Source organism: Mesoplodon densirostris, chromosome 1, assembly GCF_025265405.1.
Source record: "Mesoplodon densirostris isolate mMesDen1 chromosome 1, mMesDen1 primary haplotype, whole genome shotgun sequence".
NCBI classification, from domain to species: domain Eukaryota; kingdom Metazoa; phylum Chordata; class Mammalia; order Artiodactyla; family Ziphiidae; genus Mesoplodon; species Mesoplodon densirostris.
Window position 1 is genome coordinate 131868479 of NC_082661.1, and position 22389 is coordinate 131890867.

Sequence of the window (22389 nt, forward strand, 5' to 3'; positions counted from 1 at the left end):
AAGAAGTTGAAAGCCAATAAAGGAAAGTGTGCTTAATTAAAAATTTTAAGACTAACTCTGAACATGAAATGATTTAACATGGGATCAGGAGAGGAACTGTCAATGATAAACATGTTATTTAACCTTATAATTGTCACACAAGTCACTCAATGGGAGTGTCGACTTCTTTACTGATCAAGTGAGAGAGAAAAGTATAAGTAATGCTAGGGGTCACACAGGAATCTTCTTTACCCTCAAGAATCTGTGTCTTAGACATATCCATTACAGTGTCATTAATTTCATCTTCTTTTTAATTCACTCAACAAGCATTTGATTGAATATGTTTAAATGAAACATATTCAGGAACTAAGGAAGCTCTGACTTTGATATCTGGCAATAGCTATCAAATGTGACCATCAATCTTTATTGTTATTTAATGTATATAGAATTAATCAAAGTGATTCTTTGCCAAAGTATTGTTGTATTTCTCAATCTCTTAGTTTTTTATATGCCCCATCAATTTTGACAGAGAAATCGAAGGCTCTGTTGAATGTATCACATATTTTGTACATAGTTTTGAAACATCTTGCTTTATTGTGTTTTGTACTTATTCTTTCATATGTTAGACTTATTAGTAGGAAACTCTTAAAACACCCAGGTTATGTTATATCCTTCTTTAATATGCCTTTACCCCATATGCTCAACAGCTAAGAAATGCTAGACACCCAAGAGAAACTCAACGCACAGGGCTATTATTAATGTTAAAACATTTTAAAGTACATACAAAGTGGAAAGCATACATTTTTTCTTTCAGTGTACCACTCTGTGATGAATTCTTCCAAACCTGCCTATTTAGATTACTTTGGCAGAATCCATGGAATTCTACTGTATAAAGAATTTATCAAATATTGGCATGATGTGGAGGCATTTGAGGCAAGGCCAGATGACCTTGTCATTGTCACCTATCCCAAATCTGGTAAGTCTCTTTGTTATTTCAAAGTTGTTCCCTTTTCACCTAGAATTGACAAACCCACCTTGACTGGTAAATATTGAGTCATTCACCCCTCCCACACTCATTCTCTATATTAAATAAGGACAGATATAGCAGTTTTGGTATAGACATAGAAAAAGTGGCATACGATAGCTCTATTCTAAGACCACAATCTGTACCTATAATTTGAGCAGCACATTGACAAATGGGTATTGTTGGCCACTTTAGAAAATCACATAATACAGATGGATGAATAAGGAACCATAACTAAAATTTAAAACCACGCACTCTGTTTACCTTATGTCATTATTGTCATTGTTGTATAGACAAAGTATAAGCAATTTTAGATTTTTTAAAACTTAACACTTTTTCAGCTAACAAGCTCCTCTTTATAAAGTCCATCTCTGAAACTCTATTTGCAAGCAACGTCTATTTTCCTGAAATTTGCTTGCTAGTCATACCTCTGGAGTCTTAAAATCCTAGACCTTTAGAAATTAGAAAGGTCCAATACAGACTTCTTCTCAATCTCTATCTTCTCTTATCTATCTTCTCTATCTCTATCTTCTCTAACTGTTCCAATTAGTACTTAAGTATGTCAAACACTAAATATGTCTTTGACTACTCTGACTGTAGAGAGCTCCTGCATTTCTCTTCCTTGTCTAGATCTATGCCAGCACAAAACCAGTCACATGAAGAGGACACCTGAGAGCTATTCCAGAGTCAATTTCTCTTACTTCTGTATCTCCCATATTCAATCAGTCAATGTGTTTTGCCCATTTAGTCTCTTAGATATGCCTCACAGTCAGTCTCTTGTCACCTTTTTTATTGACCCTCCACTCCATTGTTTTATTTACTTTGGCTCTAGAGGAATTCTTCCAAAATATAACCATGATAATCTTGCTTTCTTGCTTAATGTATGCTAATGCTTTTGAAAAACTTTTAGAAAACAACTTGAACTCTAGTATGAACTACAAGGCTTTTTAGGCTCAGTGTCTGGCTGTTGCTGTAAGCTCAGCTCCACCCATCCCTTCAGATAGCCTCTGATTTAGTCTTTATAATCTACATCCAATTTGTTTCCTTGCCACTTTACTATCTGTAAGTATCTGGACTTTGATTAAAAAACAAACAAACAAACAGATCTTCTGTCTGGTAGACCACTTACCTACCTTACAAAACTTGTGAATTTATGCCAATAATTTGTTAAAGCTAAGCTCAATTGTCATGGTATCTTGAAGACATTTCTTGTGGAAACATCACGGCAGCAGCAGAATCACACAAAGTTCCTCCTTTACAGCCCTTTGAATCCCTGTGACCATCTGTATTACAACATCTTAAGAAAAAAGAAGTGTTGTAATTATTGAGCATTCTTTCTGACTTTTCAGAGGGCCTATGAATATCACAGGACAAGGACCAGATGTATTCTTTTCTATATACTCTGTACTAGGACTCAACTTGAGGCATAGAAGCTATCCAGAAAATTTGTGGATGAAAGCATGCTTACTTTTTATTTTTTTATTTTATTTTTATTTTTTTTGCGGTACGCAGGCCTCTCACTGTTGTGGCCTCTCTGGTTGCGGAGCACTGGCTCCGGATGTGCAGACTCAGCGTCCATGGCTCACGGGCCTAGCTGCTCCGCGGCATGTGGGATCTTCCCGGACTGGGGCACGAACCCACGCCCCACTGCGCCACCAGGGAAGCCCAGCATGCTTACTTTTTAGATGCAAAATTTTAGCTCCAAGACTGTTATCAGCTTGTACAAAGTCACAATTCATCTTCGACAAATTCAGATTTCTACCACAGGTGTATCTTATTACAATGTTCTTCTTTATTTATTGATGCTATGTTAAGATCCTATAAGATTAAATTTTAGAGGAAATATTTCTTGAGTCCTGTGGTTATTCTGGGATCTTTCAAATACTATTGCATTGGTAACTTCCTACTTCATCCAACTATAAATCTGTCACTCCCTTCATCATCAGCTATGCATCAACAGCGGGAGACTCAGATTTGTTTAATTTTTTCAGGCACAACATGGGTTAGTGAAATTGTATACATGATTTATACAGAGGGTGATGTGGAAAAGTGCAAAGAAGATGCCATTTTTAATCGAATTCCTTACCTGGAATGCAGAACCGAAAAGGTGATGAATGGTAATGCTTAAGTTAATTTTAAAAGCTATATACACATATTTTAAGTGTGGGTGTAAATGGTGCAAGGAAAGAGACTATAAGCAAAAGTGGCAATTAGTATTATGTCTTCTACATAGGAAAGAATGTAAATTTAATTTTAAATCTTGACAGAGTTTATGGTATAGCATATACATTGAATAGAGTGAATAAGGATAGCTCTGACATGCTTTCAGCAGAGTCTAGTAATATGTGAGCATTTATCTCTTTATGGGATGTATGCAACAGTACTTTAAATGCCAGGAAAATATCCATAAATTTTTCAAGGATATATGCAAAAATATTTTTATCACAGATTCTTTTAATATTATGAAAAATTAGAAACAATATATATGTTAATCAACAAAATAAGAGTTAAAAGTGATATGAAATCATTAAACATGTTATGATGTCATATGTTTCTTGACATTGAAGTGTTGCTATAATATATCGAGAACAATGTAATTAGGGGACTTCCTTGTCTGTCCAGGGGTTAAGACTTCACCTTCCAATGCAGAGGGTGTGGGTTTGATCCCTGGTCAGGGAGCTAAGATCCCACATGCTTCACGGCCAAAAAACCAAAACATAAAACAGAAGCAATATTATAACAAATTAAATGAAGACTTAAAAAATGGCCTACATGAAAAAAATCTTAAAAGAAAAGAAAAATTCAATCAGAAGATATTAAAAATTTCATCTGTGTGTGTGGTATTTGTATGGCTGTGAGTCTGGGCATATAGACATCCTTGTATGGAAGGATGCTTATCAAAACATTAATAATGATTTTTTTCAAAGGTGAAATTTTATTTGATGTATTTTTTCTCTATAATTTTCTCTACCTAAACTTCTGTCATAGTGAATATGTATTATTATTATGAAAACAATATAGAATATATAGTTACTTTTATTCTTTTAAATCTATGAAAATCCATATAAATATTTATAATTTTTGAAGTTGTCTAACTTTTGTTTTTTTAAAAAATTAGGAGTAAAACAATTAAAACAGATGGCATCTCCTAGAATAGTGAAGTCTCATCTACCACCTGAGCTTCTTCCAGCCTCATTTTGGGAAAAGAACTGTAAGGTAACCAGAGTCAAGTGCTCTTAGAACTTCACCAAACTCAAAGAATTTTACAATGGTAATGTTATGTAACATCCTAACTGTGTCTTATACACACTTGTTTATTTATTCCTTCATTGAATCTATAGACATTTTTAAAATGTGGATCATAGTCAGTACAGTCAGAGAGTCTAGATTTCAGTTCTAACTCCAGAGGTGATTCTGAGAAAAACAGGTAAACTCTCTAAGCTTCAGTTTCCTCATCTATAAAAGAGGGATAATAATTGCATTCCACATAGAGTTGTTATAAGGATTAACTAAAATAATTCTTGTAAAGTGCTTAACATAGTACCTAGCATGTTATAAATAATATATGGTAGCTACTTTTGTATTTGCTGTTATTAGTAATTGCATTCAATATACTCTTTTTGCAAACTATTGTGCTTGGCATTGTGAGGCATGCAAATGAACTAGACAAGGATAAACCAGACAAAAATAATATAATAATTATTTATTGAGTGCCTATCATGAGCCAGCAATATGACAATTAACAAGATGCATGCAATCCTTGTCTTCATGGACACATGGTCCACAAGGAGAAAGTGACAAATAAACAAACAATACATAAGGTACTATAAGTCAAGTAAGAGAAGAATTCTAGCCCAGACACTGAGGGCAGAGGAGTTATCCAGGAGCAAGTAACATCTCAGCTGATATATGAAGGATGTACAGGAATTAGTCTATATAATCCCAGAGGCAACCCAAGGTGGGATGTGAAACCAGTTCAATTTATCTGGAAAGCTGAGTGTCCATACTGGCTGGATGAGTGAAGGGAGATAAGCTGGGTTTGTTTATAACAGATATGGAAGCCAATTTAGAAAGTCTGGGTTCCACTTTGATGATAATGAGGAGTTACAGCCATATTAAGCTGCTGATTTATATGATCAATTTTGCTTTTTAGAAAGAATAATACATGGAATCCTAAAGTACAGGCAAAACATTGTCTTAAAACACTGAAGCCGTTTCTCAAGACCTTACTAGCTTTATTAGGACACACTATGACCCATACTAAACATATAAGATATTAAAGCACTATATGTAGTCATTATTGACAAAAAGGGGATCTATCTGAGTCATGAAACATTTCCATTTTGTACTCTGACATAACAGGGTATATATGACATTTTCTAGAGATCCATGGTGCAAAATTTTGAAGATTCCAATGTTCATTTTTTGTTTGTTTGTTTATATCATAGGCAATCTTAGAAAGATCACATACATCCTGCTGAAATCATTCCATACATAAGAGCTCTCTCTTTAATAAACATTATTTATGTATCTTTTGGGAAACATGTCATTACTATTTTTTCAAGAGATTTGGTCAAGTTACTAATTTTTTTTGGAGAATGGGATGAAGCCTTGATGTTACCCTTTATTTATTTATTTATTTTTAAATTTAAAAATATATATGTTTTATAAAATTATTTATTTATTTATTTTTGGCTGTGTTGGGTCTTCATTTCTGTGTGCAGTCTTTCTCTAGTTGCAACGAGTGGGGGCTACTTTTTGTTGCAGTGCATGGGCTTCTCATTGCAGTGGCTTCTCTTGTTGTAGAGCATGGGCTCTAGGCTCGCAGGCTTCAGTAATTGTGGCGTGAAGCCTCAGTAGTTGTGGTGTGCACGCTCAGTAGCTATGGCACATGGGCTTAGTTGTTCCATGACATATGGGATCTTCCCGGACGAAGGCTTCAGACCATGTCCCCTACATTGGCAGGTGGATTCTTAACCACCATGCCACCAGGGAATTCCCCCCCTTTACTTTTACATGAAAATACGTACTGTACCTTTATAATAGCCTCAGTCTTCACAAAACTGCTGATCATCTCAGAGATCATCAAAGACTAGGAGACAATTGGATGGCTTCACATCCTGAGTACTTCCAGGGTGATTCACTGATAGACAAGAAGAGAAGTGGATTGAGACTGTTAGTAAAAGTGTGTTTGGAGTGTTGGACTAGAAACTTTAAGTGATAAAAAAGAAGAAAGTAAAAAAAAAAAGGGAACAGGCTAATAGATAAAAGAAACAATTGAGGCCAATAAACTTGAGAACTTGGAGTTGTTGCAGAAGACGTATATTCCTGATAAGAAAGAAAGAATAAAGAAACAGGGCTGTCTTGGAAGAAAATATTGTGCTCAAGGACAAGCCTTCAGAAATTTTAGGGTACTGACAAGTTTCAAGATTTGGCTAAAAATATTGTTAGCTGAAGTAAAATAGAGATAATGATCAATGACCACATGAACCTAGAGAATCAGATGGTTCATGCATACAGACACTAAAATTATACAGTGAAAAGTTTTGGTATGGAGAGTAACACTATAAGGCAGGTGTTCAAATCTTCAATTAAAGCAAGGGAATGACCACAAGCTTAAAAATAGCTCAGCTGGTTTAAGTATGAATTATTATAGGATCAGAGGTTGTTCAAGTGTAGGAATTTTAAGAAAGATTATGATCCCAAGTGAACTGTGGGCAAAATAGAAAATTTGACTTGAGAGAACTGAGTGGAAAAATCTAGATTTAACTCAAAGGCAGGAAGAGCATGTGCAGTGAAAAGTTAGGGAAGAGAATAGGATCTTCCAAAAAAGAGATAAGACAAACTGATGGAAGTTTAAAGAAAGAGGAATTGTTTTAACTTCCCATCTTCCCCCGCCCCACATCGTGGAGAATAAAAACTTTCATGGAGGACCTGGAGCAAAAGTTTAAATATGGATAGTATTTTTTAATTAAATTAAATTTATTTATTTATTTATACAGCAGGTTCTTATTAGTTATCTATTTTATACATATTAGTGTATATAAGTAAATCCCAATCTCCCAATTCATCCCACCACCACCCACGCCCCGCTTACTCCTCTTGGTGTCCATACGTTTATTCTCTACATCTGTGTCTCTATTTCTGCCTTGCAAACTGGTTCATCTGTACCATTTTTCAAGATTCCACATATATGCGTTAATATAGGATATTTGCTTTTCTCTTTCTGACATACTTCACTGTGTATGACAGTCTCTAGGTCCATCCATGTCTCTACAAATGACTCAATTTCGTTCTTTTTTATGGCTGAGTAATATTTCATTGTACCACATCTTTATCCATTCATCTGTTGATGGGTATTTAGGTTGCTTCCATGACCTGGCTATTGCAAATGGTGCTGCAATGAATATTGGGGTGCATGTGTCTCTTTGAATTATGGTTTTCTCTGGGTATATGCCCAGGAGTGGGATTGCTGGGTCATATGGTAATTCTATTTTTAGTATTTTAAGGAACCTCCATGCTGCTCTCCATAGTGGCTGTATCAATTTATATTCCCACCAACAGTGCAAGAGGGTTCCCTTTTCTCCACAACCTCTCCAGCAATTGTTGCTTGTAGATTTTCTGATGATGCCCATGCTAACCAGTGTGAGGTAATACCTCACTGTAGTTTTGATTTACATTTATCTAATAATTAGTGATGTTGAGCAGCTTTTCATGGCCATTTGCCCATCTGTATGTCTTCTTTGGAGAAATGTCTATTTAGGTCTTCTGCCCATTTTTTAATTGGGTTTTTGTTTTTTTAATATTGAGTTGAATGAGCTGTTTATATATTTTGGAGATTAATCCTTTGTCCATTGATTCATTTGTAAATATTTTCTCCCATTCTGAAGATTGTCTTTTTGTCTTGTTTATAGTTTCCTTTGCTGCGCAAAAGCTTTTAAGTTTCATTAGGTCTCATTTGTTTATTTTTGTTTTTATTTCCATGACTTTAAGAGATGAGTCAAAAAAGATCTTGTTGTGATTTATGTCAAAGAGTGTTCTTCCTATGTTTTCCTCTAAGAGTTTTATAGTGTCTGGTCTTACATTTAGGTCTTTAATGCATTTTGTTTTATTTATTTAGTTTATTTGTGTATGGTGTTAGGGAGTGCTCTAATTTCATTCTTTTACATGTAGCTGTCCAGTTTTCCCAGCACCACTTATTGAAGAGACTGTCTTTTCTCCATTGTATATCCTTGCCTCTTTTGTCATAGATTAGTTGACCATAGGTGCATGGGTTTATCTTTGTGCTTTCTATCCTGTTCTACTGACCTATATTTCTGTTTTTGTACAAGTACCATATTGTCTTGATTACTGTAGCTTTGTAGTATAGTCTGAACTCAGGGAGTCTGATTCCTCCAGCTCTGTTTTTTTCCCTCAAGATTGCTTTGGCTATATGGGGTCCTCTGTGTCTCCATACAAATTTTAAGATTTTTTATTCTAGTTCTGTAAAAAATGCCATTGGTAATTTGATAGGAATTGCACTGAATGTGTAGATTGCTTTGGGTAGTATAGTTATTTTCACAATATTGATTCTTCAAATCCAAGAACATAGTATATCTCTCTATCTGCTTGTGTCATCTTTGATTTCTTTCATCAGTGTCTTATAGTTTTCTGAGCACAGATCTTTTGCCTCCTTAGGTAGGCATATTCCTAGATATTTTATTATTTTTGTTGCAATGGTGAATGAGATTATTTTCTTGATTTCTCTTTCTGATCTTTCATTGTTAGTGAGTAGGGATGAAAGAGATTTCTGTGCATTAATTTTTATTTTTTTATTTTATTTTATTTTTTTTGCAGTACGCAGGCCTCTCACTTCTGTGGCCTCTCCCGTTGCAGAGCACAGGCTCCGGATGCTCAGGCTCAGTGGTCATGGCTCATGGGCCTAGCCACTCTGTGGCATGTGGGATCTTCCCGGACTGGGACACGAACCCATGTCCCCTGCATCAGCAGGTGGACTCTCAACCACTGTGCCACTAGGGAAGCCCTGTACATTAATTTTGTATCCTGCTACTTTACCAATTTAATTGATTAGCTCTAGTAGTTTTCTGGTGGCATCTTTAGGATTCTAAATGTATAATATCATGTCATCTGCAAAGAGTGACAGTTTTACTTCTTCTATTACAATTTGTATTCCTTTTATTTATTTTCCTTCTCTGATTGCCATGGCTAGGACTTCCAAAACTATGTTGAATAATGGTGGCAAGAGTGGACATCCTTGTCTTGTTCCTGATCTTAGAGGAAATGCTTTCAGTTTTTCACGAATGAGTATGATGTTTGCTATGTGTTTGTCATATACGGCCTTTGTTTTGTTGAGGTAGGTTCCCTCTATGCCCATTTTTTGGAGAGTTTTTTTATTTTTATCATAAACTGCTGTTGAATATTGTCAAAAGTTTTGTCTGCATCTATTGATATGATCATATGGTTTTTATTCTTCAGTTTGTTAATATTGTGTATCACATTGATTGATTTGCATATATTGAAGTGTCTTTGCCCCCCTGGGATAAATCCTGCTTGATTGTGATGTATGATCCTTTTAATTTATTGCTGGATTCAGTTTGCTAGTATGTTGTTGAGGATTTTTGCATCTATATTCATCAGTGATATTGGTCTGTAATTTTCTTTTTTTGTAGTATCTTTGTCTGGTTTTGGTATCAGGGTGATGGTGGCCTCACAGAATGAGCTTGGGAATGTCCCTTCCTCTGCAATTTTTTGGAAGATTTTGAGAAGGATGGGTGTTAGCTGTTCTCTAAATCTTTGATAGAACTCACCTGTGAAGCCATCTGGTCCTGGACTTTTGTTTGTTGGAAGATTTAAAATCACATTTTCAATTTCATTACTTGTGCCTGTTCTGTTCATATTTTCTATTTCTTCCTGGTTCAGTCTTGGAAGGTTATACCTTTCTAAGGATTTGTCCATTTCTTCCAGGTTGTCCATTTTATTGGCATAGAGTTCCTTGCAGTAGTCTCCTATGATGCTTTGTATTTCTGCGGTGTCCATTGTAACTTCTCCTTTTTCATTTCTAATTTTATTGATTTAAGTCCTCTCCCTCTTTTTTTTTTTGATGAGTCTGGCTAAAGTTTTATCAATCTTGTTTATCTTCTCAAAGAACCAGCTTTTAGTTTTATTGATCTTTGCTATTGCTTTCTTTGTTTCTAGTTCATTTATTTTTGCTTTGATCTTTATGATTTCTTTTCTTCTACTAACTTTGGGTTTTGTTTGTTTTCTTTGTCTTGTTACTTTAGGTGTAAGGTTACATTGTTTTTTTTGAGATTTTTCTTGTTTCTTGATGTAGGAATATATTGCTATAATGTTCCTTCTTAGAACTGCTTTTGCTGCATCCCATAGGTATTGGATTGTCATGTTTTCATTGTCATTTGTCTCTAGGTATTTTTCTGATTTCCTCTTTGATTTCTTCAGTGATCTCTTGGTTATTTAGTAACGTGTTACTTAGCCTGCACGTGTTTGTGTTTATGTTTTCTTTTCCATGTAATTGATTTCTAATCTCATTGCATTGTTGTTGCAAAAGATGCTTGATGTGATTTCAATTTTCTTAAATTTATCGTGGCTTGAGTTGTGACCCAAGATGTTATCTATCCTGGGGAATATTCCGTGTGCACTTGAGAAGAAAGTTTAATCAGCTGTTTTTGAAAGGAATGTCCTATGAATATCAATTTAATCTATCTGGTCTATTGTGTCATTTAAAGCTTGTGTTTCCTTATTAATTTTCTGTCTGGATGATCTGTCCTTGGGTGAATGTGAGGTGTTAAAGTCCCCCATTATTATTGTGTTACTGTCAATTTCCTCTTTTTTAGCTGTTACATTTGGCTTTTGTATTGAGGTGCTCCTTTGTTGGGTGCATAAATATTTTCAATTGTTATATCTTCTTCTTGGATCAATCCCTTGATAATTATGTAGTGTCCTTTCTTGTCTCTTGTAACATTCTTTATTTTAAAGTCAGTTTTGATCTGATATGAGTATTGCTACTCCAGCTCTCTTTTGGTTTCCATCTGCATAGAATATCATTTTCCATTCCCTCACTTTCAGTCTGTATGTGTCCCTAGATCTGAATTGGGTCTCTTTTAGAAAGCATATAGATGGGTCTTGCTTTTGTATCCATTCAGTGAGCCTGTGTCTTTTGGTTGGAGCACTTAATCCATTCATATTTAAGGTAATTATTGATATGTATGTTCCTATTACCATTTTCTTAATTGCTTTGGGTTTGTTTTGTAGGTCCTTTTATTCTCTTGTGTTTCCCACTTAGAGAAGTTCCTTTAGCATTTGCTGTAGAGCTGGTTCAGTGGTGCTGAATTCTCTTAGTTTTTGCATGTTTGTAAAGCTTTTGATTTCTGCATCAAATTTTAATGAGATCTTTGCTGGGTAGAGTCATCTTGGTTGTATGTTCTTCCCTTTCATCACTTTAAGTATATCATACCACTCCCTTCTGGCTTGTAGCATTTCTGCTGAGAAATCAGCTGTTAACCTTATGGGAGTTCCCTTGTACGTTATTTGTCATTTTTCCCCTGATGCTTTTATAATTTCTCTTTGTCTTTAATTTCTGTCAATTTGATTACTATGTGCCTCTGTATTTTTATCCATGGGTTTATCTTGCCTGGGATTCTCTGCACTTCCTGGACTTGGGTGGATATTTCCTTTCCTATGCTAGGGAAGTTTTCAACTATAATCTATTCAAGAATTTTCTTGGATTCTTTCTCTCTCTCTTCTCCTTCTGAGACCCTTATAATTTGAACGTTGGTGCATTTAATGTTGTCCCAGAGGTCTCTTAGCCTGTCTTCATTTATTTTCATTCTTTTTTCTTTATTCTGCTACACAACAGTGAATTCTACCATTCTGTCTTCTGGGTCACTTATCCGTTCTTCTGCCTCAGTTATTTTGCTGTTGATTCCTTCTAGTGTATTTTTCATTTCAGTTATTGCATTGTTCTTCTCTGTTTGTTTGTTCTTTAATTCTTCTAGGTGCTTGTTCTTTAATTCTTCTAGGTCTTGATTAAACATTTCTTGCATATTCTCGATATTTGCCTCCATTCTTTTTACATGCTCCTGAATAATCTTCACTATCATTATTCTGAATTCTTTTTCTGGAAAGTTGCCTATCTCCACCTCATTTAGTTGTTTTTCTGGGGTTTTATCTTGTTCTTTAATCTGGTACATAGTCCTCTGCATTTTCATTTTGTCTGTCTTTCTGTGAATGTAGTTTTCTTTCCACAGGCTCAGGATTGTTGTTCTTCTTGCTTCTGCTGTCCGCCCTCTGGTAGATTAGGCTATCTAAGAGGGTTGTGCAAGCTTCCTGATGGGAGGGATTGGTGGTGGCTAGAGCCATGTGTTGCTCTGGTGAGCAGAGCTCAGTAAAACTTTAATCCACTTGTCTGCTGATGGGTGGAGCTGGGTTGCCTCCTTGTTGGTTGTTAGGCCTAAGGTGACCCAGGACTGAAGCCTACAGTTCTTTTGGTGGGGTTAATGGTGTACTTCAGGAAGGCTCACGCCAAGGACAACTTCCCAGAACTTCTGTTGCCAGTGTCCTTGTACCTACAGTGAGCCACAGGTGACCCCCACCTCTGCAGGAGACCCTCCAACACTAGCAGATAGGTCTGGTTCAGTCTCCTGTGGGGTCACTGCTCCTTCCCCCTGGGTCTTGATGTGCACACTACTTTGTGTGTGCCCTTCAAGTGTGGAGTCTATGTTTCCCCCAGTTCTGTTGAAGTCTTGTAATCAAATCCCACTAGCCTTCAAAATCTGATTCTCTGGGAATTCCTCCTCCTTTTGCCGGACCCCCAGGTAGGGAAGCCTGATGTGGGCTCACGACCTTCACTCCAGTGGGTGGACTTCTGTGGTATAATTCTTCTCCAGTTTGTGAGTCACCCAACTCTCATTTATGGGATATGATTTTATTGTGATTTCTCCACATCTACTATCTCATTTCAGCTTCCCCTTTGTCTTTTGAGGTTGGGTATCTTTCTTGGTGAGTTCCAGTGTGTTCCTGTCAATGATTGTTCAGCAGTTAGTTGTGATTCTGGTGCCCTTGCAAGAGAGAGTAAGCTCACGTCTTTGTACTCCTCCATCTTGAACGGATCCATGGATAGTATTTTGAGATGCAGAGAATATTCAAGACAGAGGGAACATCATGAATAAAAAAAAAGGGATGAAAATTATGAAGTAAAATGTTGGATATAGTGGCAAAGAATTCCATTCAGCTAATAGGTAAAAAGGACTAGGGAGAGTTTTAAGTAAGGTTGGAAAAATTCAATATGGCTAATGATAGCTTTGATGAGAAAAGAAAGTTCACTTTATTTACTGTAGTATTTGGAACTTTTTATAGTGGGACCTTAAAGATGAAAACCATACTTCTTAGAGAATACAAAAAGATTTCTTTAAAATTGTTTAAAAATGTATTAACTTGAGTAAGACAGGTTATGAGCCTAATCATATCCAGGAAAGAATGGAGAGTCAAGAGCAGCCATTCCCAATGGCATTTCTCAGGTGCCTAAAGGAGGAAATAGAAGACCAGAGAGATGGAGTTTACTTTTACAGGTCTTTTCCTGCAGCACTGAGTGTCTGACCTAGAAGAAACTGTAACAATCTGATGTAACTAATTTGTTTAATAGATAGAAAATGTAGGTTCAAAATGATTGGTGTTTTGCACAAGATGGTAGAAATTAGTGCCAGAACCAGCGTCTAAAACCAAGGCTTCCTGACTGTTCATTTATTGATGTTTCCTCGCTATATAAAATGGAAACTCAACAAGGCATGAGTGAAGATTATATTTTTTCACTGACAGCAAGATGCACTTAAAAAGAACCTCATAAACATGATTTTTTCTTCAAGATTGCAAGCAAGAAAATAACAGACTTTTTTTTAATTGCTATAAGGAATAGTGGTGTAATATAAAGGCCAGAAAACTTTTTACTCTCATTGGGTACATTTATTCTCAACCATGTATTCTGACTAAGCTTCAGTTTAGTTTCTTCACTTATAAATTGGGGATAATAATCTGCCTCATCCATTTTATATCAATGGAATTTGAGACACTCAAATGAAATATGTGAAATAAAAATGAATATGGCACAAAAATGAAAAGTGAGAACTAACATTGAACAACAATGCAAAAAATTCTGTCACTTCAGATTATTTAAGGAGTTTTCTTCTTTATAATTTTATATATTTTATATATTTTCTACAATAAATATGTTATGTTTATAGTTGAAAACATAAACATTTCCTTTTTAAATCTTGATGAGACTATATTTGAAAAATATTAGCTAATTTAATATCTAATCTCATCTTCTTAGATCATCTATGTTTGCCGGAATGCCAAGGATGTGGTTGTTTCTTATTATTATTTCTTTTTAATGGTGACTGCTAATCCAGATCCTGGTTCTTTTCAAGATTTTGTGGAAAAATTCATGGATGGAGAAGGTATGAAGAGTTTCTTTTTCTGAATTCTTTCAAGGTAAATGATACAAGACAAATAACATCTTGGCAAAAATTTTTGTTGTCTGTTCTGGTCTGTTATCCTTCCTAGTCCTTAATTAAAACAGAAATTCTAGAAGACCTTGAATTTTAGAACAAGCATAGAGCTTCCAGATGTGGATGGCAAATTGCAGAATCTGGATACTCTAGTTTGGTGCCTGCAAATAAGTATACAGATGTATGTGTGTCCAATTCTCTCTCATCTCTTTTTATTACAGAAGCACTTCACAGTGTGTTATTACAACTTCATTGAACAAGGGGGGAAAAAGACAGAGGAGAGAAAATGTTCATTTGTTTCTAAGAAAAATTTCAGATACTACATGGGGCCAGAATTCACAAAGAAGTCTGAATATCTACAAAGTTCTTAGTCATTCTAACCACTGTACAGTCTGAATAATTCAACTAGATTTCTCAGAACAGTACAAGAGTTACTTGAGCAGAAATTCTGGGAAATTTTGTCTTTTTATTTAACTCCCAACTAAAGCAACTGAGTAATCAAATTTGAGAAAGAAAGGGTTCAGGAGAATCTAATATTAACTAAAGAAGGACATTCTAATCCTGTAGTAATAATTGTAAGGAAAAAAGATAATAACACCATTTTTATATCCAAAAAATTTAATATTGACTCAATGAAAATGTGGTATATGTGCTTTATGCTTGTCGCTACGTTTGGAAAATTTTATGCTAAAGCATCATGAATAAAATACATGCCTCAAGATCATCAAACAGGTGTTATAAGGCAGAGAAAGATAATGTACCTCTGCAAAATGAACGAATAAGATCACTATAAAAATCATTATATGACTTTTTCTGTAAAGAAACAAATGTAACAAAACAGAAACAGACCTACCCACATATACAGAAAACAAACTAGTGTTTTCCACAGGGGAAGGGGATGGGGAGGGGCAAAATAGATGAAGGGGATTATGAGGTACAAGCTGCTAGTTATAAAATAAATAAGTCACAGGGAAGTAATGGGCAACATAGGGAATATAGTCAATATTTTATTATAACTTTATGGTGTGTAATCTATTAAAATATTGAATCACTATGTTGTACAACCACTATAATATTGTAAGCCAACTATACTAAATAAATAAATAAATAAATAAATAAATAAATTGTCGGTAGAGTCAAAGAACAGAAGAGGTATGTAACGATTTAATGCAAAGCAGAGTACTTTGACTCACACATCATTATATTATCACGTCAGCTTTATACTGGGTAAAACACTTGGATATACGTGAGAGAAGATGAGGGAAGAGAAAGGAAGAAATAGTATTTGGTCATACCACATCATCTCCAAAATCTTCTAATTTTTTAGAGTGAGAATGATACTAAGGGTCCCTAAGAGGACACCTCTTACTATTTAAACTGTGAGTAGTGTAACAAAAATTATACAGCTGCTAGCTTCAGTTACCAAAGCTTTTTTTTTTTTTTTTTTTTTTTTTTGCGGTTTGTGGGCCTCTCACTGTTGTGGCCTCTCCTGTCGCGGAGCACAGGCTCCAGATGCGCAGGCTTAGCGGCCATGGCTCAGGGGCCCAGATGCTCCGCGGCATGTGGGATCTTACCAGACCGGGGCACGAACCCATGTCCCCTGCATCGGCAGGCGGACTCTCAACCACTGCGCCAACAGGGAAGCCCCAAATCTAGTTTTTAAATGGTATATTTGAGACCTGGACTGAATTCTGATCATAATAATGTTGATAATTCCACTACTCAACTCCTTTCACTAACAACTTGATTTCACACACACACACACACACACACATTTCAAAAATTCTCAAAAATTTACCATTTTCAAAAATTCTCTCATAAGCTCTGAATCAAATGGATGGAGTCTTCCTTCACTTTTCCCCTGAGTCATAAACCATGTCATAATAATGAAAACTGAGAATATGTTTCTGTATATAGTTTATTCAACATACTGTGCACTTTTGCTGCAGAGAAATTTGCTTCAGATGAGCAGCTGATCTCTAGTTTTCATTCCATGATCATTTATTTATATTTCTTTGTCTGAAGACTCATTTTCAAGCTATATAAAGATGATGCTATGTCCTCACATTGTTTTTATCTCTAACTTTAGTTCCTTATGGTTCCTGGTATGAACACACAAAATCTTGGTGGGAAAAGAGAGAGAATCCACAAGTGCTATTTCTTTTCTATGAAGACATGAAGGAGGTGAGAAACTCAAAACATATGGCAACTTAGCAATTCTCAAAATGTTAGAATTTGACAACATGGTAAATACAAAATTCTGCCTTTAAATAAATGATGCAGCCAACTCCAAAAGTTAAAATAATCCAGATACTTTAGCAAAGATTTGAAGCTAGTAAATAAAAACCTTCTGTAAATGAATACATATAAACCCAAGTCTCAAAAAATTACCAAAATTAAAAGAAGGAATTTGAGTTCATAAAACGAAACAACAACAACACGCACATACATATGCACACAAGGAATCACAATGGGCAAGAAGACTTAACTGGTCTCCAAATCCATAGAGGTAGGAATTATCAGACAAGGACCATAAAATAACTATGCTGAACATGTTTAAAGAAACAAAAGCAGAAATTAAAAATTTTACAAAGAAACAAGAGATTACTAAAATTGACAAAGCAGATTTGGAAAAAAACCCAGCAAAATAGAATTTCTAAAATAATTTTGAAAAATTAAAATTAGAAAATTAAAAGTTAGTTTAAATAACAGGTAAGACATGGCTAAATAGTGAATTAGTAATGTAGAAGATGATGCTGAGGAAAGTCCACAGGATGTACCACAGTGAGATAAACAGAATACTTTAGAAGAGGTAATGAATATATAAGATAGATTAATAAGGTCCCACCTATGTCAATTCAAACTTCCAGAAGAAGAGAGTAAAGAGAATGCTGGAACAACAATATGAAAAAGAGTGAGGACATCACAATTTCTTCATAATCTGTTTTTTATTTTTTCCAGCTTTGTTAATAATCAGGGTAATTCAAAATAAAAATTACTAGGATGCCCTTCCACATCCACAAGATTGACAGCAATTAAAAAGTCTGACAATAATAAATACCAGTCAGGATGTGTGTTAGTGAGAAGTAACACATTTCTGATAAGAGTATAAAAATATACAAACACTATGGAAACAACATGTTACCTAGGGAGGGCAAACATGCACATAATTTAAAACTCAGAAATTCCACTAATAGATACATGCTCTTGAGAAACACTGACTGTGTGTAGTAGTTTATATATACAACAACCTTCATAGCAACATTCCTCATGACCATAAAAATTAGAAACAACCCAAATATACATATATTCAGGAATCAATACATGATAATATACTATTATTCTACAAGTAAATATTATATTGCAATGAAAAAGAATACACTTCATATGTGCACATCAATTGGGTAAAACCAAACCATATGTTGTCTAGGGATACATACGTGAGTTTCAAATCTACAGAGTAAAGCACAAGATTGATTAGGTCAATTTCAGGATAACAAGTTTGTTGTTGTTTGTGGAAATTGGAATGGAGAATGAAAAGAATGAAGTTAGAAACTTGCAAATGGAAAAACTCAACAAATTATTAATGTTTTATTGCATACATTGGGTAGTAGGTAAGGGTGCTACATTGATTTTTATTCTTTAAACACATATGTGCACATATCAAATAATTTTACAATGAAAGACAAAATACTGGGTCTTTTTATTAAGGGGTAAGAAATATCTTCTCTCATTCTTTATTAGTACCAAGAAAGCAATTGATATCCATGTATTGTCCACATCTTTGCACAATTATTAAGATTCATGTGGCAGTCATTCTAGAGTTGTTTTGATGAGGACAAATTTAAAATAAAATCATAAGTATTATTTTAGAAACTGAATTATTACTTCTTTATAGAATTTAACACAGAACAAATTGGAATGAGAAGCAGCCATGATCTGTAGTTTATTTTATTACTTAAATTTGTGTTCTGTAACTAGAATATTGAAGACAGTAAATTTAAAAGGCACACGAAAATAATTTATTAGTTAATCCAACCATTTCACCCTTCCAAATTGTTCATGTCCATTTACTCCCTATTTTGGTCAATAATGGCCATGTTTAAGTTTCTTCTCTATTTGAGTGAATGAGGAACAGAAGAATAAATGTTTTCTCTTATTTCTACAACATATCAAGTAGAAAGAGAAAAAGACAGTAACCTTGTTATGTAGAGATACTACCTTTTCTTGTGGAAAACAAGTAAATAAAAAACATGTGAGAATACGTATATGGTACAAGGGATTTACATAGGGATTTATGAGAGCAAAATTAGAGTTATCTAACTCAAATTGGAATAGTCGAGGAAATCATCCCAAAGAAGGTGATACTTAAGCTGAAGTTTGACAGGCAAGCTGTAATTTGTAGGACAGAGAATTAGAGAACAGCATTCTGTGTAAAGGGAACTATACACCAGAATAAGCATTATAGTTGGTTTTGAGAATCGTTGCATTGAATGATTGAGCTGAATAATAGGGTATGCTATAGAAGTGACTAGAGATGGGGATGTTTGTAGCTATGGTTCATAAAAATCTGATATTGTTCCATATTGATTATTTGACTTTTTACACCCTTTCTTAATCTTTCTGGTTCCTTTGCTTCTCACTAGTTACATCAATAAATTAAAAGAAAAATTAAAGCTTTCTGCATATTTTCAACCCCAAACTTGATCTGTCAAAGGGGACTGTAGTCTTTAAGAGTGTATATTATATTCACAGATAGTATTTATTGAGCATGTATTATGCATAAAGGACTAAAATAAATATTTTATGAACACCATCTCATTTAGTGTTCTAAAAATCTTTGAAGTTTCTTTTATGTCCATTTTATGAATGGGGAAAATTATGCTTAGAGAAGTTAAAAAATACCACTTCCCCAAGAAATGTTTTTGCTCACTAGAAGCCTAATTCCAATATCAGTGGGAGGAAGAGGAGGGAAGAAAAGTTTTCTTTCTGTGTCCTTTTATTTCCCCACAAAGTAATGTATTCAATTTTATTACCTGAGTCTTCAAAATATTTTTTCTTCTTAGAATATCAGAAAAGAGGTGATGAAATTGATAGAATTTCTGGGAAGGAAGGCATCAGACGAGCTTGTGGACAAGATTATAAAACACACTTCATTCCAGGAGATGAAGAACAATCCATCTACAAATTACACAATGCTACCGGATGAAGTCATGAACCAAAAAGTATCTCCCTTCATGAGAAAGGGTGAGATAGTCATGTTATTTGCCTCCATTGCTGTAGGAAGTCATAAGTTGAAATAGTTATAGGCAAACATCTATTAAGGCCGATTCATGCCTGTGGACCCTGCTTGTTTTCTTCAGAGCTGTTTCACATTTGAGTAACCAGTTCTTCAGAAGCATAAAATATTAGTACTACTACTAATACTACAAATAAATTACTATTACTTGTTGATTACTTGGTATATGCAGCAAATTATATTAAGAATGACCAGCAGCCACCCCAGCCTCAGTACTAGCACTAATACCACACTCTACTAGCTATTACTTATTAAGTCTTTGTGCCTTGGTGCTGCATGACATACATCCTATAAATTGTAAATTCTAATTTTTTTTTAAATTCTAATGCAAGAGTTAAGAGAAAATTCTATTATAATCTAATTTTGAGATGAGGAAACAAGCTTAGAGCAATTAGTCAGCTTTTCCTTAACCAAGTGGAAGGAGTTTTTCAAGACTAAATGGCAAATATCCAAACTTATCAAATTGTATACATTAAATATGTACAGTTCTCTGTATACTAATTATACCTCAATAAAGCTGTTTTAAAAAAGACTAAGTTTCAAAACACTTAGTGGCAAATACAGCTTGGCTTAGCAAAAATATCAAAATACAATGAGGTGACATCTATTGGGAGGAGGCATGGTGGTCTTGATGAGATATAGTCAGTTTATAAACCCAAAGGCATGTAGGATATGCAGAGTATTGGGACATCCAGTCTTACTGATATGTGAAGCAGAAACAGAACAGAGAAAATCTTGCTCTTGGAACCAAATTGTCATTGAGAGGGTCAGTCAGGGATTTTTTAAACAATTGGAATAATAAACCTGCCACTGGGTGAAAATAAGGCACACATGAAAGAGAGTTAACATGCAGAGTAAATTTAAATTATTGAATCCTCAGATTATCTCAGTTTCTTTTCCCATAATGCCCTCATATATTTTTAAGATAAAACAACAAACTTAAAATAATGGCCATGTTTGTAAAGTGCTTTGTACTGTTATACCCTCAGACCCCACATGATTCTCAAGACACATTTTCTATCTTCTGCTTTTTGGATCCTTTCATTGGGAAAGTTTAGGTCTCCTTGAGCTAACGGGGCTATTGAACAATTGATTAATTTAAAATACAAGGTGACTTCCTTCCGTCAGGGGAGGGTGGGATGTGATGAAAAGCAAAAGAGAATAGCCTGCTAGGCTATTGTAACACACAAGTGGGAAACGCTGAGGAGCTTCTCTGTCGGTGGCAGCAGAAATGGAGGGAAGGCAATGGCTATGAAGAAAGTCTGAATATAAATAAAGAATTAGATATTGTGGTTGAAGGATAACTGCCAAGTTTATGCAGTAACATACCTGCTGTTGCTATTAACCAGGCTATGGAAAAGGTCACCAAAAAAATGCAATTTTGTAGGGAAGGAAATGAATTTATTTTTAAACGGGGTGAATTTGAGATGCTCGTATGGAATGAAAATGGTCATATCAGGTAGGCACTTGGATATGAAGACGTAAGTCTGGATTTTAATATTATCAGCATGAAGATGATATTTAATATCTTGGGAGTAGGTAAAACATGGATCTCAGGAGCCTCAACATTTCAGAGGAAATTGGAGAAGAAAAATTAAGTGAAGTATTGATAGCATAACAGGGGAAGGTCAGAGAAACAAATTTGCTGTTTTTTATTGTTTTGTTTTGTTTTGTTTTGTTTTAACAATCAGGACAAATACTTGTTTGTACTCTCAAATATATAGTATTTATGGTATATATTTTATTTCTATAATTAAGGATTACAAGAATAAAATTTGATTAGGTGTTAATGAAAGTGATGAATATTAGAAAATGTCATTATTCTGGCTGGAAGACATAATATTTACTGGTTTTTTTTTTTTCTCTTTTGTTACAGGGATTGCAGGAGACTGGAAGAATTACTTTACAGTAGCCCTAAATGAGAAATTTGACATGCACTATGAGCAGCAAATGAAGGGGTCTACACTGAAGTTACGAACCGAGATCTAGGAAGGGTTTTCTTGACACATCTGAGATTAAAGTGTTCTTCTCATCATTCCTTACCTCTTTTATTTTTGACTAGTAGAGAATGAGTCATGTGAAAGATCATGATCAGGTTCACATGATTATTGAAATCTTCGTATAAAAAAGCAAGAAAGATTTTTCCCTGCTGTTATCTTTTAATTTTTTTCCTTTTCTTTCTTTATTACAAATTATTACACAAATCTATAACCTATGAGAATGATGTAGGAACACACAAATTATTGAACTTGTTAAAGCCTCATCAAAAATAACCAAACATTCCAAACTCTTTAACTTTCTTGTTACTTTTTTTCCATTTGTTAGTACATTTAGTATACACATATACATTTATATACATATATGCATAAATATATATATATATATATATATATATATATATATATTTACATGGAATTTGAAAACCTTGACAGAAAGAACTAAAGAATAAATAAATATGAGGGTATAAATAGATCTGTTATTTCCTTCCTGATATTTTCTTTCACTTTCTGCAAAATGGCTTAATTTGGAATTTACCTTAGTTTAATGTAAATTTGGGGCATAAGAGA

General features: G+C 34.6%; 1 protein-coding gene across 1 annotated transcript; it reads left to right on the top strand.

The window, feature by feature from the left end:
• Positions 1-798: 798 nt before the first annotated feature.
• Positions 799-21811, top strand: SULT1E1 (sulfotransferase family 1E member 1). Its single transcript, XM_060090494.1, has 7 exons — positions 799-955; positions 2995-3120; positions 4122-4219; positions 14346-14472; positions 16613-16707; positions 19590-19770; positions 21699-21811. The coding sequence occupies exons 1-7, from the start codon at positions 808-810 to the stop codon at positions 21809-21811; spliced, it is 888 nt and encodes a 295-aa protein (XP_059946477.1). The 5' UTR covers positions 799-807.
• The last annotated feature ends 578 nt before the right edge of the window (positions 21812-22389 follow it).